Source organism: Aethina tumida, chromosome 5 (assembly GCF_024364675.1).
Source record: "Aethina tumida isolate Nest 87 chromosome 5, icAetTumi1.1, whole genome shotgun sequence".
In the NCBI taxonomy this organism is placed as follows: domain Eukaryota; kingdom Metazoa; phylum Arthropoda; class Insecta; order Coleoptera; family Nitidulidae; genus Aethina; species Aethina tumida.
In genome coordinates, this window is record NC_065439.1 from 21,138,257 (window position 1) to 21,153,918 (window position 15,662).

A 15,662-nucleotide genomic window follows, 5' to 3' on the forward strand; every position below is an offset into this window, starting at 1 on the left:
TAAAACCTGCAATTCCGACAAACAATTTTGGTGTTCAAAATCAAAAAATCCCATTGACCTCATGAATATTAAATAATACTTCCAGGAATTGACAAAATTGTGCTTGGATATAGTTTTTCTTCCATTTTTTCTTCATTTATTAAAATCATATCATTGAATTATTTACCAATTTTTTTGCAAAACTTCAAAAATATACTTAAATACATCACAAACGCCGTCCTTTGAATATTTATAAACGTCACCATATTAGTTATATATAACATAAATGTTTGTCATTATATTGCACGATTGACCTGTTACTCGGTTATTCCCCATAAAACCGGCGAATATATGTGTGATGGAGGAGGTTACAGGTTCATTGCCATGTTTCCCATAAACAAAGATACATTCTGTGCTGCTTAACGAGAGGATCGGTGTAGTTGATCGTTTAAAATGAAGGCATTGTGTGTACTATCAGTGTTCGCAACTATTATTTATACAGTTAATTGTGTCGGTGAGTAAATTTTTAGATTTTCAGTTTTTAGATTTAGGTTTATATGATTTTATATTAATACAATATAATTGTACAAAAACTCAAGATATATATTACGTTTTTATTAAGCCTTAATGTGACGTTAAGAATAGGTACCGTGAGAAAGGACGTTCCAAAGTACCTGCCAAGCATCTCGAAATAAATTGCGGTCCATTCAATGCCATTTTCCGGCGCATTAATTGTTCAAAAGCAGCGGGTTCTGCCATTTTTTTTTTCAAGCATTGAAGAATTGTGTCACGAAATCCATAAATTAATTCCAGGTGTTACACTTGTACTGAGCATTTTTTTTCTGAGAAGTACTGTTAACGATGATGTGTTTCAGGTTTGCCATCGGTATGTCCCGAAATTGTTACGAAATCGGGATGGGACGGACGACAACCCATATCGGAGGATTACGTGATCATACCCGTCAAGTACATCGTCATACACCACACCGTTACCCCCGAATGTGGTAACGTGACCACCTGTTCCAGCATTTTGAAAAGCGTTCAGAATTTTCACATGGAAGACATGGAATTCCACGACATCGGATACAAGTAGAATTTCAAATAACGTTTTTATGTTAAATCGCCTTAACGGTTATTTGATTTTACAGTTTCTTAATTGGCGGAGATGGGAGGGTTTATGAAGGAGCCAGTTGGCACAAAATTGGAGCACACACTTTTGGCTACAACACTAAATCGTTAGGAATAGCTTTCATTGGTGATTTCTCTGGTGGGTACTATACTTTTCTTAAATTATCAGGGGATTAATTTATATTATTTACAGACACCCTTCCGACGTCGAAGGCGTTGAAGGCTTTGAAGGATTTCCTTCTTTGCGGCATAGAAATGGGGGAGATCCACCCGAATTACAAAATTTTTGCAGCCAGACAAGTTAGTGCCACCAAAAGTCCTGGACTGAGGCTCTACAAAGAGATTCAAAAGTTGGAACACTTTGACCCAAAACCTACTAGAATGTAATAATATTTATTATAATTTATATTTATTATATATTATACTTATTTTTATACAATTTTACACTTATATGGTAATTTTACTGTTCCCTTTCCGCCTTATTTTTCCAAAGCAAATTTTTTTAAGTGTGCTTAATGCCAAGTAAAAGATTCCTAAAATTGTTTTTAATGAATCCCATCGGATTTTATTGAATGTCGTTATTTTCCTCAATAAAATTACACTTCTAACAATTTAGAACGCATAAAACCATCTAATCAGAATCGCGAACGCGACAACCAAATCCTACCGTCTCACGAAAGTGGGGTCCGCTCGTCGAAGCCCAAGATCGGTTACGGTTTACGAGAGGCATTCGCAAACGAACGATCGCTGCATCGAGTCCGGTGTCGTGTCCGCCGCCCGCTTACCACGTGTTCCATCTGCGTGCCGCATTCGAAAACTACCCCCACGACCCGACAGAAAAAAAAAATGTTCTCGATAAAACCGGGACTGGACCACTTCAGGGTTTACACAGTGTTTACCTGACCCGGCTCCGGTCGAGAGTGGCCGCAAGGACCGATATTTCTAAACGAATAGTCAAGTGTACCTGTTTAGTGCAAATAGTTCTTTTTTATTTTTATTTTATTTTTTGAATATTACGAATCGAAAATGAGTGTTTCGGTTGTACGTGCCTTATACATTTTGTGTTCGTTAGTAGTTTTAAGTACGGATGCTGTGCCAAGTGAGTATGATTTGGATCTTGTGATTTGATTATTTCGGGTGTACCGGCGTCGCCATAAAAACATTCTATATTTTTTTGATAATTTTAATATTTTGCGTGAAAGCAAAATATAATTTATTATTTGTTTCACCAACACTCGAAGTAAATTAATTTAAATGTGCATTGTTTGAATTTGTTTAATTAATAATGCCATAAAAGCAAATATTTATTTGATAAAATAATTAGCTTATTTATTTATTTTTAAATTTATTTTGCTATCTTTACATTTAAATTTTATAAATAAAATAATATATAGTTAACATTCTATGTTTTGTCTGATGTTTTAATACTTTATAAAGTAATTATAAAATATTAATTTAATATTTATCTTACACACTAACAGAATAAATTAATTAAAATTTATTTGAATAAATATCTCTTATTTTATGTGAACTGTTAAAATAATATTAATTTACTATTGTTGTTTTACACAGTATAATAAAAACTACTATATTCTTATTCTAAAAAATGTTACATATATTTTTCTGAATTGAGTTGGACATAAATATAGCGACTTTAATTTTGAAAGGGACTTTTAATGATTAAATCTGTACTATTTAATTAATCATTAACACTTTGTATAATATTGTTTTTGTTTTTATAATATTGGCCCATCTCCATCAAATAGACCACCATTTTCCAAATATACTACAAGTCTAGATGCCTTCTTGAATTGCTGTTCAGTTCATTTAAATTTGTAAAATTGTTATGTCGAATTTAGTTACAAACATTTTCTATGGGATTGATGTGTGGAGATTGGGACGGGCAAGACAAAACATCGATGCCTTGTTTTTTTTAACCAATCCGTCACAATTTTAAATTTGTATTTGGGATCGTTTTCAAGTTGAAACATATTTATTAAGAGCTTCATTTCTTCAATATATGGAAGCAAATTGTTGTTCAATATATTTCTGCTCATAAATCAGTCTAAGGGGGCTACGCCAGAAGCTCACTGAGTTTATAACAAACTTTTTGTGTAGTTTTGTGGCTGAAGAATGTTTAACAAGCAGAGACATCATTTTTTGCGAATCAAATTCCGATTTGTCATCAAAAACTAGTTGTCCCCACTGATTTGTGGTCCAGTGAATGTCATCCTTAACAAGTCAAAATTTGACTTTCACATTTTTAATGTTACAAGAAACGATTAACTTATTTATTCGATAAAAGATCATAAAGTCAACAGTTGCTTTAATTTTTGTCTATTAAAAAATAAAAAAGTACGCAACAATAAACATTATAAGTTACTAAAATTGTGTAATGTATATTTAATGAATGATTGGTTAATTTAATTATTTTTAAATTTATTCTACGATGTACACATTAAAATTTTACAAATAAACGTAGTTAAGTGTGACCATTGAACAAATAAAACTTAAACATAATCTTTTATCTAAGGTTTTCCTGAATTCCGACACGTTTCTAGAAAAATCACTATGAGTGTGTAATAAATCTACATGAGTAAGTACGTGAAGTAAATTGTTTAAGAAATTAATTACATAGTAAACTCGTTTCATTAATGGTGTCTGTTGAATTTTAATAGTGCTTTAACTGCTCCAGTTGTTCCGATTCGATCGTAACAACAAAATAAACACCCGAGTTTACTTAAGCCATTCGAAAGCAGGAAGGAAATTTATCTAATCTACTAAAATTAATATTGTATACTGCTGCAGTTAATTGTAATGATCTTCGCTTTATGTCAATACTAATTTCTTTAGTAAATAGTTTTCTTATATTGTGTTACATGTGAAAATATTGAGAAATCATAGTTTTCACCGACGACGACTCACCGATGATTCCAAGTAAAATTTAAATAATAATACATCGTTATCGAATTGCTGTGTGACTCAAATAACGGCGATACGGATATTGGTTTCCTCTAGGGTAATTAATACTTTTCAAATACATTTATTACAGTAATTGACATAATTTTTCGTTTAAAGACGTGACCGACTACATGTTTACAGATGTACGAATTGCATCACAGAGATAGAAACCGGCAAACAGATATCTCGAAAGGCGATATACGTCAAAAGTTGTTTTCCTTGGATTTATGGACGCCAGCGATTTCGGTTATCCCATTTTACACATGACCATTATATTATTAATATCAATTTCTAGGAAACAATCAACATAATATATTCCATTGAACGCAGTAACAATTATTTAGTTGTAGTAATTTAATTCAATTTGTCGAGTTGTATTAATTATTATAAATAAATGTGAGAACCAGGCAGAAATTTATCGAGTTTGAAGTCATGAAAACATGTTTATCTTCAGACATAAACTGGTGATTTTCATGTTGTGATAAGAGCAGCTTGTTTTATGGTTTCATTCAACTTGGCACTTAATTGACACACTATTAGTTTTGAAAGTGTTTGTTAACTCATCAATGTCGCCACTCTTTCGTCTTAATCAGTGACATACAAACTCTTTTCTTGTATTTAATCTTTGAAATATCAAATTTTATGACTTGCAGATTGTCTCTTCATAAATCTGGATAATCCTATTAGTAAATTTTATTATGTATGGTGCCGACAAGGTAGAAGTTAGATTGCCCAAAGTCAACCCAAATTCTTAAAGGCTATAAAATTTTTAAAATGCGTTTTTTTAATGACCGAACCGACGTTTATAGCCATATTTTATTTGATGTCCGTTCCCCAAATCAATTACCTACCCCTATTATAAAAACGGCCCCTCTGAATTTAATGATTTTAAAACAATCGCCGTGAAAAATTTCCAACTGTGACGCCATTTATGTCGCAATTCCGAAAACCCATAAAGGTAATTGATTTTCAATCGACCACATAATAGAAAATCATATTTATGTGTCGTTCTATTTCAACGTTGATTTTTTGTCAAAACAAAACTATAAAAATCAAAATTCAAGGGCAAATCACCTGAAATTTAAAAACCGTTACGCAACAAACAGGTGATGCAACTAAATTGTTTATTTTTAGAATTTAATTTGAAAATTTGTTACTGGGTGTTTGTGTTATATATTAGATCTTTTAGACTCTTTGCAAATCAATTTTATTACATGAAACCTTGGAATAATAATATTTCGACTGATAATCTTCTAAATCCCAAACCCAAACAATAATTCAAAACAAGAATACGTATAGAATGATGCTGATTAAAATAACATCTAGCAAAAAGGTCAAATAATAAACACATAATACGATTAAAAAAAATAATAATCAATCTATGAGAGAAAATCTCTAAAAATAACGTGCCTTAATTCGAAGTAAACATATTTGTTGTTTACTAATTGCAAAAGTAACAACGCATGTAGTACTTACTCACAGCAATGGAACAATCTCGGTGCAACAATTAAGACGTTCTAAAACATTGAGAATAATCAGATCAAGGAATTTAAGCACATCGATGACGATGTATTTTAAATCAGCGTAACCGGCCATGTATTGGCCAAATGACCAGGTCAAAATAACATCCATAATACCCCATTAATTCCGCTTATTTAGAACAATTACACATCAATGAGTGTTAAAACTTGTGCGCCGTGTTTTATTTCTTCTCATTTTTTATCTGGAACTTAATTTGTTACAGTGTCGCGCCAGACGAACCTGATCAGTTTCTGCGACACGGAGGGCATCCTGACGTCCAAAGATATAGCTTTAATCGAGGGCGGTAACGCACCGTCGAAGACGATTTCCCTGTCGCCGGAAACCTTTGCCGCCGTCTGCAAATTGAGAGTCACGTCGCCGAACAACCACGTGATAAGCATGCAATTCGTGGAGTCCACCGTCAATCTGCACAGGTCCTTGATGTTCAACAACACCGAAAGACATCCACCGTGCACTATGAGCATTGTAAGTGTCGGGCGGTTTTTAATAACCTTCCAATCACATACCAAGAGTTTAATGTATTCGATGTGGTGATTCAGGAACTGCGTGAGAAGATTTCAGTCTCTTTACGGACTGTTAGTATACGTGCCTCGCAAATCAGAATTGGCCAATTGGCGCGTTACAATGTCCAAATACGCAATAGGAGATTATGTAAAAAATAGACGAGAACAGAAATAAAAGAAAACAGTTTTGTTTGATAACAAAGATGGTGTAACCTTCCATTAAGTGTGGCAGGTCTATTACCTGGTTCACAATTCTTTACCTGTTTGGGGAAGGCTTTTAAAGGGCGTTGCTCACAATAGTATCAAAACTTACATATAGAAAAATCTATTATTATATAGGTTTTTTGGTTAACATGGCACATCTGTCGTTAATGCATACCTACCTGTCTCAGCATCAGATTTGAAAAGATATGCATCAGTGACTTATGTGGAAATGAAAAGCAGTTTAAACTTTGTTATTTATCTGCTGTTACTTTTATTGAAAACCATTTGTTCCTTCATGTTCAGTTACCATAATTAGCACGAAAACTTTCATCATTATCCTAAAATTATTTACTTTGTGAGGGAACCCCTTATTATTATAACAGAATATTTAATTAGTAATTAGCACTTTGTGTCCAAGAAATAGAAACCTATTAGAAATAAACAAATTAACACCTTTACTAAATTAAGTGCTTAAATTTGCATGTTTAATATACCTAAATTATTTTAAAATTTAGCCCATTGAAAAACAAATTAATAAACATTATCATTTGTTGTTGCTGATAATTTATAAGACAAAATACAGTTTGTCTTCAATGTCGTCTATAAATAATTTTAGTGTTTAAAAGAACATTGTGATAGGCGGCCCTGAATGTTATTACCGATACAATCTAACTATAAATACGCACATCAAAACAATACCTTAATAACTGATCATCATGCATTTGTATCATGCGTTTTTTTATGACTGCATATGAATTGTAAAATTATCGGCATTTTCCAGTACTTGCCGGACGATTCGACCAGACCGTTTTGGGAAGGCGATCCTTGCTCTCAAGAACCATTACCTGACGTTGACCTACTAACGTCGGAGTTTGAGGTGGTGTGGGCACCGCCCCCCAATCCGAACCACACCAAAGGTCGCACCTTCATCATAACAGCAATAGGAAATGGTAAGCATTCACTGTTGTTGTTGTTGTTGTTATTGTAGTGTTCAATGAAAATTATCGTTCCAGGCAGAATATGTAAAGAACCAGGTCAGCACACTTGCATGCGCATCGGTCGTCAACCAGTTTTTTGCGTGTCCGAAAAACTTCTGTGCGACGGCATCCAACACTGTCCGAAGTCAGTGACAAGGAGCGACGAAGCTGAGGAGATATGCAACGGCAACGAACAAAATCCGGCTACGTGGGAACAACTCGCCCAGGAATTCGCCGTCAAGATCTTGAAGAAGTTCAAGACGCAACCGGAGGAGCAACAGAGTACAAAGCTTAGCTGGACCAAACCGAAATACGATTTTAACTTGAGGGACGGCAGAAAGGGAATCAAGGAGAACAGTTGGCAGGAATGGAAGCGAATCACCAAAGGTACGTCACCCCTCAGCGTGCGTCAGTAGAACAGTTCTTAACGATTGTTCTTGCAGTTACCACCCCAAAGCCGCCGCCAGTCGTTCACGAGGAGAAACCGAAGCCGGCCGACTCGTTGTCCACGATGCTGTCGAAATATGGTCCTTGGGGATATCTCATGATGGGGTTACTCATATGTGGAACGGTTCTGATGTTCTGCGGACTGTGGGAGTGCTGCATCAGAAAGCCAAAAACCGAAGCTGACCCGACGATCAGCACTCAGCCCACGGCTATTTTGATCAGCAATCAAGGGGAAGCTGGAACGGTGATATCACCTCCAAACTACGATGATTTAGACGAGCCTCCATCTTACAACACCTTGTTCCCCAATTTGAAAAACAATAGTGTTAGTTGTGGGTGTGCGTCTATGCAAGATGAGAGCGGAATGAACGTTAGTGGTACATCGACATATTATTCAACCTGCGCTGGATGCAGTAGTATGAGACGAAGTTCAAATGTAGAAGTACATGTTGCTCAAATAAACAGGATTGATGAGTCACAGGGTAGTTCTACATCTACTGACAGTATTTCGGAGATCACGACGGAAAGTTCTAATCATGTATTGGAGCAAACGTAGTTTATTTAGAGATTATTATACATCATCTGCTATTGTGATATATCGACTGACTTTTATATTTTATCTTGTATATAATAACAATTATGACAATAATATTTTTATAATAAAAAACAAATCCACAATACTTATGTGCTTATTATTTATAAAAACCAATTAATAGAATTATAAATATTGGGGGAGAGGAAATGTATAATGGGCAACCTTTTTCTTATCATCATCTTCCAATGATACAGTACGTTTTCGACACAAAGTTGCCCACAGATTAATTTCATCTGCACTTAACTGATTGGTCCATGCCTGTAAAAAATTACTATAAACCTTTATTCATTTAATTATGATATACGATTACCAATTCCGTGTGGTATACCAAATCTGCTTCCAGAGTACTACCTATCTTTAAAGCTTTTTCGCGTAAACCATTTAATTTACTTAAGGTTTGAAATTTATTGTCCATTATTAATGCGTAATATATTTTTAATAGCATGTATCTATAATTTTTTAATGTACCTCAACAATATTGAAAATGATATGAACTGTAATGTACCTTCCTTTAAAAATCCTCTTACGGTTTACATGTTCCTTTAATGACCTCAGAAGGTCCTCAATTCTCATACACAGCTGCTTCATTATGAACGCATTTCTTCTATTCATTTTGTCAACTAAAAATAGCATGCATCCTTCTAAAAGATAAAGTCCAGCTGCTGTGTTATGAGGTGCTGATCCAGGTTCCATTAGTTTGAAACTAAAAGCTTGAAGCTGCCAGTTTTTAGCCTCCGCCCATTTTTCTCTTCTCACATGCCTTGACCAAAGTACAATTAACATTTATAATTTTATAAACGAATTAATTTCGTACCATAACCATAACAACACATAGAATGTTTTACAGATTGGTGTTTCACCTGATGCTTCGAAGGTCTGCTTTTGTGCAAAATAATCGCATTCCTCTAAGGATTCTAAAACAACCGAACTTTCCAATACGATCAATAAACAATGCGTGTAGTACCAAAAATATTCTAAAAAATATTCTGTCACCAATTATACCTTTATAAATGATTTCAATACTGAACTAAGGTTGTTAATGTGTCCCTCAGTCAGCAGTTTCGATTCCTCTAGAACGCTGGCTGCAGAAGCAATAGACTTCTTGTTGAGATAAATAAAAATAAGATGATGAGCAGCTTTCCAAGATAAATCCATAGATTTAAGTGCCTTAATCAAGTTCCAGCTTTTTATTGCAAGTTGAAGTACTCCATCATTTATACCATCATTAAACAATCTAACAATTAAAATAATTACTTTGATTAATACAAAATTCACGTCAAACTACCGTTTTCTTGTCACTTGAACGAATACTCCACAAACTGCAATTAGTTCATCCCTTTCGAAGTTCTTCTTCATATTCGTCAGCTGCATCGCGCTAATTTCAAAGTGGTTTACATACCTCACGCCTTTTCCTACTCTGTTATAGTATTTTAAAATGGTGATGTAGGCGTTACAAACAGTTATGTAGTTTTCCTGAGCATCCAAAGCTAGATTTAGAGCCCACGTTGCCGCCAATTCAGATTTTAGAGGTTCATTTTTCAACTGAAATTGGTCTGTTACTCGGTTAAATATAATTGGGGTTTAAACTACCATGAACACTTTTGAACAATATTGAAGACATTCTGATAAATCATTGTAAAACTCTGAGAATTCCATTTTGTGGAACGCATGTTTAGGAAGAATGAACAATCTGATCATATGTTTGAAGTTTTCTATTTGAAGCTTATGTCTGACCGTCAAACAAAAGTGGGGAAACGGAAAACCTAACCATGTTACAGTTAAATTATGATGTTTAAATAGTTTGATTTACATACCGACGATTTTTAAGGCGTTCATGTAGTATTCGTAAGCTTCATCAAGTTGATACTTAAGTATTTTAACATGTCCATATAAGGTGTACACTTTTCCTCTCTTCAAGTCCAACATCCAGTCCACGTATTGCTCCTTTAACACTGGATGCTGCAAAAAATTAATCAATATTTTGTTGGTTTAATTAAAAGCTTGTTACTTCTAGTAACTCTAAAGCTTCATCCAAAATATTCAGTGCTTCAATAGTGTTCTTTGTGTCGATACATAAATATACGTATTCCATCATGGCATTAAATAGCTGCTCTGGATCTCCTGTGAGCTAAGACTTAGCTAATGTACAGTTAATTTAATAATTACGAACCAATTCCTCTAAAATGCTGGACCAACTTATAATATACGCTGATCAGAATGAGCAAACATTTACATTCTGAAAAATCGAAGTCCGAAAAACTACAAACGGAGAAGTTCAAGTCATCCAACCTTTTAAACGCACTAAATTTTGTTGGAGCCAACTTTGTAGGTCGCCCTGGATATATAATAGAGATTAATTATTCAAAAAAAGGTATCTCAATTTACGTGGTTTATCCATTATGATGGATTCAGTTGAATATCCAGACTGAAATTGCCTTCTGTCACGCTCTATATATAGATCATGTAGTATCGCATCCAACGAGGAATGTCTTATATCTGTCGTTTTTGTAACTTTATCCTTAACAGCCTATAAAATCGTTGAATAATTTCATAATTATTATCTATTTTTGAACTGCTGTAAAGCACAGCTTACGACAGATCGAGTCTTAATTAAGCCAACAGCAAAATAACCGTTACCACAAGCTCTGCACTTTTTAGTTTCGTGCTGAATATAACGTATTGCACGTTGATGGAACTGCTTCTTTTGACCATCTGTTAACAGACTGTAGCACATGGAACGAAAATCATTAAATTTGAACTGCAAAAAACCGCAGGAAGCATATTTGGGTAAGTCCACGGCAAAATCTGTAATCGATGAAAATGCATTTGAGGATAAATTAACATGACAATGTACCTTCTAATATTATCCCCCTACAATTACACTTTATATCCCTTATTTTGCTGGGATTTATCAATCGTCCCTTGAATATCATGTCGTTGCCCTCGAAGAAATCACCATAAGCGCAAACCAAGACCTTCTTTTCAAACAACGACTTAATAGCTACAACAAAATATCAGATGACCTTAATGACTATGGGGTTAGTTACCAATTGCAGCTTGGCGATTCGGTTCAGTGTTCATCACATACATCAGTTTGTTTCTTTCGAACTGCAGGTGCAAAGTAGAGCTACACTTCGCCATGAGTTGTTCGAAAGGAGTTAACGTGTCGAATTTCATAATCATTTTCGTGGTGTCCTCTGAATCTTGTTCACTAACGATTTTGCATGTCTTTATGTCGAACTCATCGTGATTGATCAGCGCTACACGTATCAACACATTGTCGGTTTGTTCTTTTTCGAAGCGCAACTCGTCGTTCATTGTATGGAAACTTTCCTGTAAAGACAGCTTGAAAGAGACGCAGACACTAAGGATTACACACCTTATAACAATCCATGTACATCGTCCATTTAACATTTTGGGGTGACGAATCAACCATTCCTCTGAAATTTTTAATATTGAAACTCTATGTTTAAAAGTTAGCGATAATAGATGCTTGATTCGCTCCAGTTATGATGTGGAGGATCATAACTGGATTGCAAATGGAATTTGGTGGATTTTTTGGATCACCAAGTTCCCGTCTGGTCTAAATGTGTTTCATGAAATCGTCGGGGAAGAATGTAAAAAAGAGCATGAAAAGGAGGGATGGAAGGACTTTTCTAAGAGATAAAGTAACAAAAAGTAAATGGTGATGAGATTTTTAGGTATTATTTTCAACCTCACTACTTTATAACTTTAGTTTATAATACATAACCGTTCAAAGAGATAATTTGGCGGTAAGACATATCCACTATCATAGGCTTGCTTCTTCGTCACACTTTTAATCCATAATTCATTGGAGTGTGCCATACAAATCAACAAATGTTCTAAATATCCAGGTGTACCGCCATAAGCTTGAATTAACCTAGAACATTTTTTTCAGCAAACAACCATCGATATAATATTGATCTAACCTCTCCAATTCGGAGCTTATGCCGCGGACTTTTAAAAACTGACAAGCTAAAGCACTGTGATAGGCCTTATTGATGGGTCCGAGGGTAATCGTTTTAACATTTTGGTACTTCATCTTTATAGTTTGTTCGTTCATTTGACACGTAAAGAATATTTTGTTAAGTATGCTAATATCCTGGATGTAGTTCCAAGCTTCCGGAGACACGTAGTCTGTTTTCCTGATCATCACCACCCACAAGGTGAAAAAGCTCTGGTTGGAAAGTTGTTTCATAGAGATTTAAAATTCTTAAGTTATTGATTTACCATATCTATTAGTTTCCTGAGAACTCTTCTTCTGATGTGGCCTATGTAGACCTCTTCGTAAGAACTTTTTCCAGGAAAATTCACGTGAAATATCTCGTTTAAACACCACAAGTCTTGTTCTTCATCCGTTCCTTTCAGGCGATCAGCCAGTACGTTTTCTATATGTCGGCTATCTGACTCCTCAGTGAGACCCATTACGGGATAAAACAACATTCTCAGTGTTACGTATTTGTCCTAAAGTACATTTTTGATTTACAAATAACTACATTTCTAGGAACTTACTTGGACGTCATCAGGTAGTAAATAAATTGTGTTAATTGGTATGGTTTTGGGAGTACTAATAATAAACTCCTCGTGTAACCGGTGCATACCCATCAACCGTTTAGCCTTTGTGATTAAGATGTTGATGATCTTCATGTTGAGATTCCCGTAACTACCCATGGCACTGGCCAGTAAGTTATGATAAAGAACTAGTTCGACCTTCCTTTCCAGCAACGGGAATCTATCCAGTCGAATTGCCATTTTTTCACGTCTAAAATTGTATCTTTGCCCTAAATAAACACATCAACATATATTTATATCTTACACTTTGAACTGTTGGTACTCGTAAACTGGTCCAGGACGTCGGATTCCTTTCAGATACTTGTGCTCCTTCAAGCTGAAAAACATGAATTTCATTTTGCTGAGTAAAAATGTCTGTCTCTCGCAAGTTATCATATTAGGATAGGCCATCATTAATCTAGCGGCCTTATTGACCACCACTCCCATCACGGTATACTCCTTCCGCAGCGTGTGGCCGAACACACCGCAGTAAGTTGTACCGGAACAAACACCGACCGACAGCGTTTCGATTCCTTCAATTTGTATTATTTCTTGACGACATTTCCAGGCACATTTCAAAGCCCTTTCGGCTTCCGTGCCGTCTTTGTCGCCTCTAAGACCGAACATTGCCAACATCATCAGGTCTTTGTCGAACATGTTCATCTTATTCATTTGGCCCTTGAACTCCAACAAATCCCTGAAAATTGCATTCAATTTCGACTGTAAATTGTTGCTTTGTTTGTACCACCTGCATACAATGTAGTAAATTTGATTTGCCAGGTTCAAAATTACATCTGCATTTTTGCTACTCAAAACAATGTTCATGAACATCACTGTCACCTCTCTCACTTCGGTGAGATAATCTAAGGGTTCTTTGCGATCAAGTGCATCCATAACTTGCTTTATTATGAACTTTCTTAATTTCTCCTTTAATCCCTTGCTGAATGCAAAATTTATAGCTGGTCTAACTAAAAATTATGTCGTATCATTTCTTTCATTTATTTAATTTATAGTTAAATTACTTACTCATATAAGAATCGTCTATACGTTTTGATATAAGTTTGGACTTAGTTTGGACTAAAAAAACCATATTAAATTCACCGATAAATTGAAAATGATGACTTTACGGTTGGGGATTTTCCTGACATATTCAACGCCTCTCCACTGAGCACCTACACCTTGTATCTGTAAATATACGTTTTTTTTAAATGTGTCAATTATTAAGAAGCTTACTTTTATATGGTTTTTATCGTCCAGAGCAATGTAATTGTACTCCTTCAAATTGATATACTTCCAAGCACTGTGACTAACCAAAACATCACCCGGGCAGCTTTTAGAATCGGCTGCCTTTATATCCCATATCGGCTGACCTACTTCCAGATAGTGAGAACTTTTATCGTCACCAATCAAGGCGAAAAACAGTGTTCCAGCCGATATGATCAATTTTACTAGAATTAGAATATAATCATACATCATTTTGTGTACAATTTTGGATACCTCTAATAACAATTCCCACATCAGTTGTGTAGTTGCCATACGACTTTTGTATGATCAATCCACAATCGATTGCTTCGTGTACCGCATCCCGCATGGGTACGGTGTCGCTCTTTTTGTAAATGACGAGGAAAGCATCACCGGAGAACTTTAAAATATCTCCACCGTGAGACATGGTCTCCTGAAAATTAACTTTTGATTTTTCCTTTAACTCACACATAGAGTACCGACTTGCACCATCGCCGCAATGTAACTGTTCAAAACTTGCGTGACTTTTGCCGGACCGTCGCCCGCGTTGCTGTATCTCTCTAGGAGTTCGGTGAAGCCTGCAAAGCCTGGATGAGTACTGAGTAAAGGTGATACGTATATTTACCGGAAACATCGCCAAATAAAAGACAGCATTCGATTGATCGGATGTTATAATTGTCGATGTCGTAGATTATTTCGTCGGGCACCAGAGATGCAACGACTTTTGTTTCGTCTTGGTACGGGTACTCTTCGCAAAAGGAACCCAGTACGAGTTGATTTTCGAGGACCTGGTTGATTTTTGATTCGAAAAATACTGTGCTATGGTTCATTTTGGCATTTTTGTACAGGTTTAGGATTAAGTCTTCGGAACCTGAAATATTTAATTATTTCAAGATTTTTTGTACTGTTCTAGTTATACGATGCCATCAATACCTTCACTGGATAAATCGCCGTCCACTTCTTCTTCCATATTCATTTTTAAAACGTAATTGATAGCGTTAACTAATGGTAAATGTCAGTGATTAATTGAATGACAATAAAATGATATATTATTAAATAATAGATCTACCTGATATTTTGATGTTAAGAGGTGATCCGATTAATGGTTTAATTGAATATTATGTTTGTATTAAGGATTCCATTTTACTAATGTGTATTTTATTAATGTAAGAGATCCCCATAATAAAAGTTTCTTTTCACCACCAGAAATGTTTCCATTTCCACACTTAGATTTTTAACAAAAATTGGTAAACAAATGAAAAATTATTCCCTTTTTTAGCACCTATTTAATTTACAAAAACTTTTTTAACATAGTAATCTTCTATTGTCAATTCACATTGTATCTTTGAAGGAATTCATCAGTTGAACATCGCTATCTGTATCCACTTCTTCAGAAGGAAAAATTCTAACAAGACTAGTAGTACCAGGAATGTTAGTCGAAGTAGAAATTAGTGTTCCTCTTGTATGGAGAACCATTCCACGAGCAGCTTTTCTTAATAAAATATATTAAAA

General features: G+C 35.0%; 3 protein-coding genes across 4 annotated transcripts; 2 read left to right on the plus strand and 1 right to left on the minus strand.

The window, feature by feature from the left end:
- Positions 1-360: 360 nt before the first annotated feature.
- Positions 361-1,557, plus strand: LOC109606089 (peptidoglycan-recognition protein 2-like). 2 transcript variants are annotated; one of them, XM_049967528.1, is made up of 5 exons: positions 361-493; positions 620-792; positions 855-1,068; positions 1,128-1,246; positions 1,301-1,557. In XM_049967528.1, the coding sequence occupies exons 2-5, from the start codon at positions 690-692 to the stop codon at positions 1,492-1,494; spliced, it is 630 nt and encodes a 209-aa protein (XP_049823485.1). In that variant the 5' UTR covers positions 361-493; positions 620-689; the 3' UTR covers positions 1,495-1,557. The 2 variants fall into 2 exon arrangements, with proteins under 2 accessions (XP_049823485.1, XP_019878218.2); XM_020022659.2 differs by lacking the exon at positions 620-792 and having other exon boundaries at positions 362-493.
- Positions 1,558-1,840: 283 nt separating this feature from the next.
- LOC109606156 (uncharacterized) lies at positions 1,841-8,421 on the plus strand. Its single transcript, XM_049967427.1, has 5 exons — positions 1,841-2,206; positions 5,813-6,075; positions 7,099-7,267; positions 7,331-7,681; positions 7,738-8,421. The coding sequence occupies exons 1-5, from the start codon at positions 2,134-2,136 to the stop codon at positions 8,295-8,297; spliced, it is 1,416 nt and encodes a 471-aa protein (XP_049823384.1). The 5' UTR covers positions 1,841-2,133; the 3' UTR covers positions 8,298-8,421.
- Positions 8,420-15,126, minus strand: LOC109606080 (adenylate cyclase type 10-like). The gene is made up of 27 exons (XM_049967961.1): positions 15,084-15,126; positions 14,776-15,021; positions 14,634-14,728; positions 14,406-14,583; positions 14,142-14,356; positions 14,036-14,093; positions 13,935-13,985; positions 13,657-13,876; positions 13,174-13,605; positions 12,870-13,119; positions 12,588-12,821; positions 12,287-12,534; positions 12,088-12,237; positions 11,716-11,776; positions 11,384-11,669; positions 11,191-11,337; positions 10,930-11,141; positions 10,722-10,863; positions 10,507-10,671; positions 10,345-10,457; positions 10,151-10,295; positions 9,622-9,878; positions 9,365-9,570; positions 9,151-9,310; positions 8,842-9,096; positions 8,647-8,785; positions 8,420-8,594 (listed from the first exon to the last, which is right to left on the minus strand). Exons 1-22 carry the CDS (start codon positions 15,124-15,126, stop codon positions 9,868-9,870), a joined length of 3,702 nt encoding a protein of 1,233 aa, XP_049823918.1. The 3' UTR covers positions 8,420-8,594; positions 8,647-8,785; positions 8,842-9,096; positions 9,151-9,310; positions 9,365-9,570; positions 9,622-9,867.
- Between the last annotated feature and the right edge of the window lie 536 nt (positions 15,127-15,662).

Excerpts from the sequence above, each read along its gene's own strand:
- LOC109606089 (XM_049967528.1), top strand. The coding sequence starts at position 690 with ATGCCATTTTCCGGCGCATTAATTGTTCAAAAGCAGCGGGTTCTGCCA. Across the intron at positions 1,069-1,127 it reads TTCCACGACATCGGATACAA|TTTCTTAATTGGCGGAGATG; the intron begins GTAGAATTTCAA and ends TTGATTTTACAG. Across the intron at positions 1,247-1,300 it reads TTTCATTGGTGATTTCTCTG|ACACCCTTCCGACGTCGAAG; the intron begins GTGGGTACTATA and ends TATTATTTACAG.
- LOC109606156 (XM_049967427.1), top strand. The coding sequence starts at position 2,134 with ATGAGTGTTTCGGTTGTACGTGCCTTATACATTTTGTGTTCGTTAGTA. Across the intron at positions 7,268-7,330 it reads CATAACAGCAATAGGAAATG|GCAGAATATGTAAAGAACCA; the intron begins GTAAGCATTCAC and ends TTATCGTTCCAG. Across the intron at positions 7,682-7,737 it reads ATGGAAGCGAATCACCAAAG|TTACCACCCCAAAGCCGCCG; the intron begins GTACGTCACCCC and ends TTGTTCTTGCAG.
- LOC109606080 (XM_049967961.1), bottom strand. The coding sequence starts at position 15,126 with ATGAATATGGAAGAAGAAGTGGACGGCGATTTATCCAGTGAAG. Across the intron at positions 13,986-14,035 it reads TGTCAGGAAAATCCCCAACC|TCCAAACTAAGTCCAAACTT; the intron begins GTAAAGTCATCA and ends TGGTTTTTTTAG. Across the intron at positions 12,238-12,286 it reads ATAAGCTCCGAATTGGAGAG|GTTAATTCAAGCTTATGGCG; the intron begins GTTAGATCAATA and ends AAAATGTTCTAG.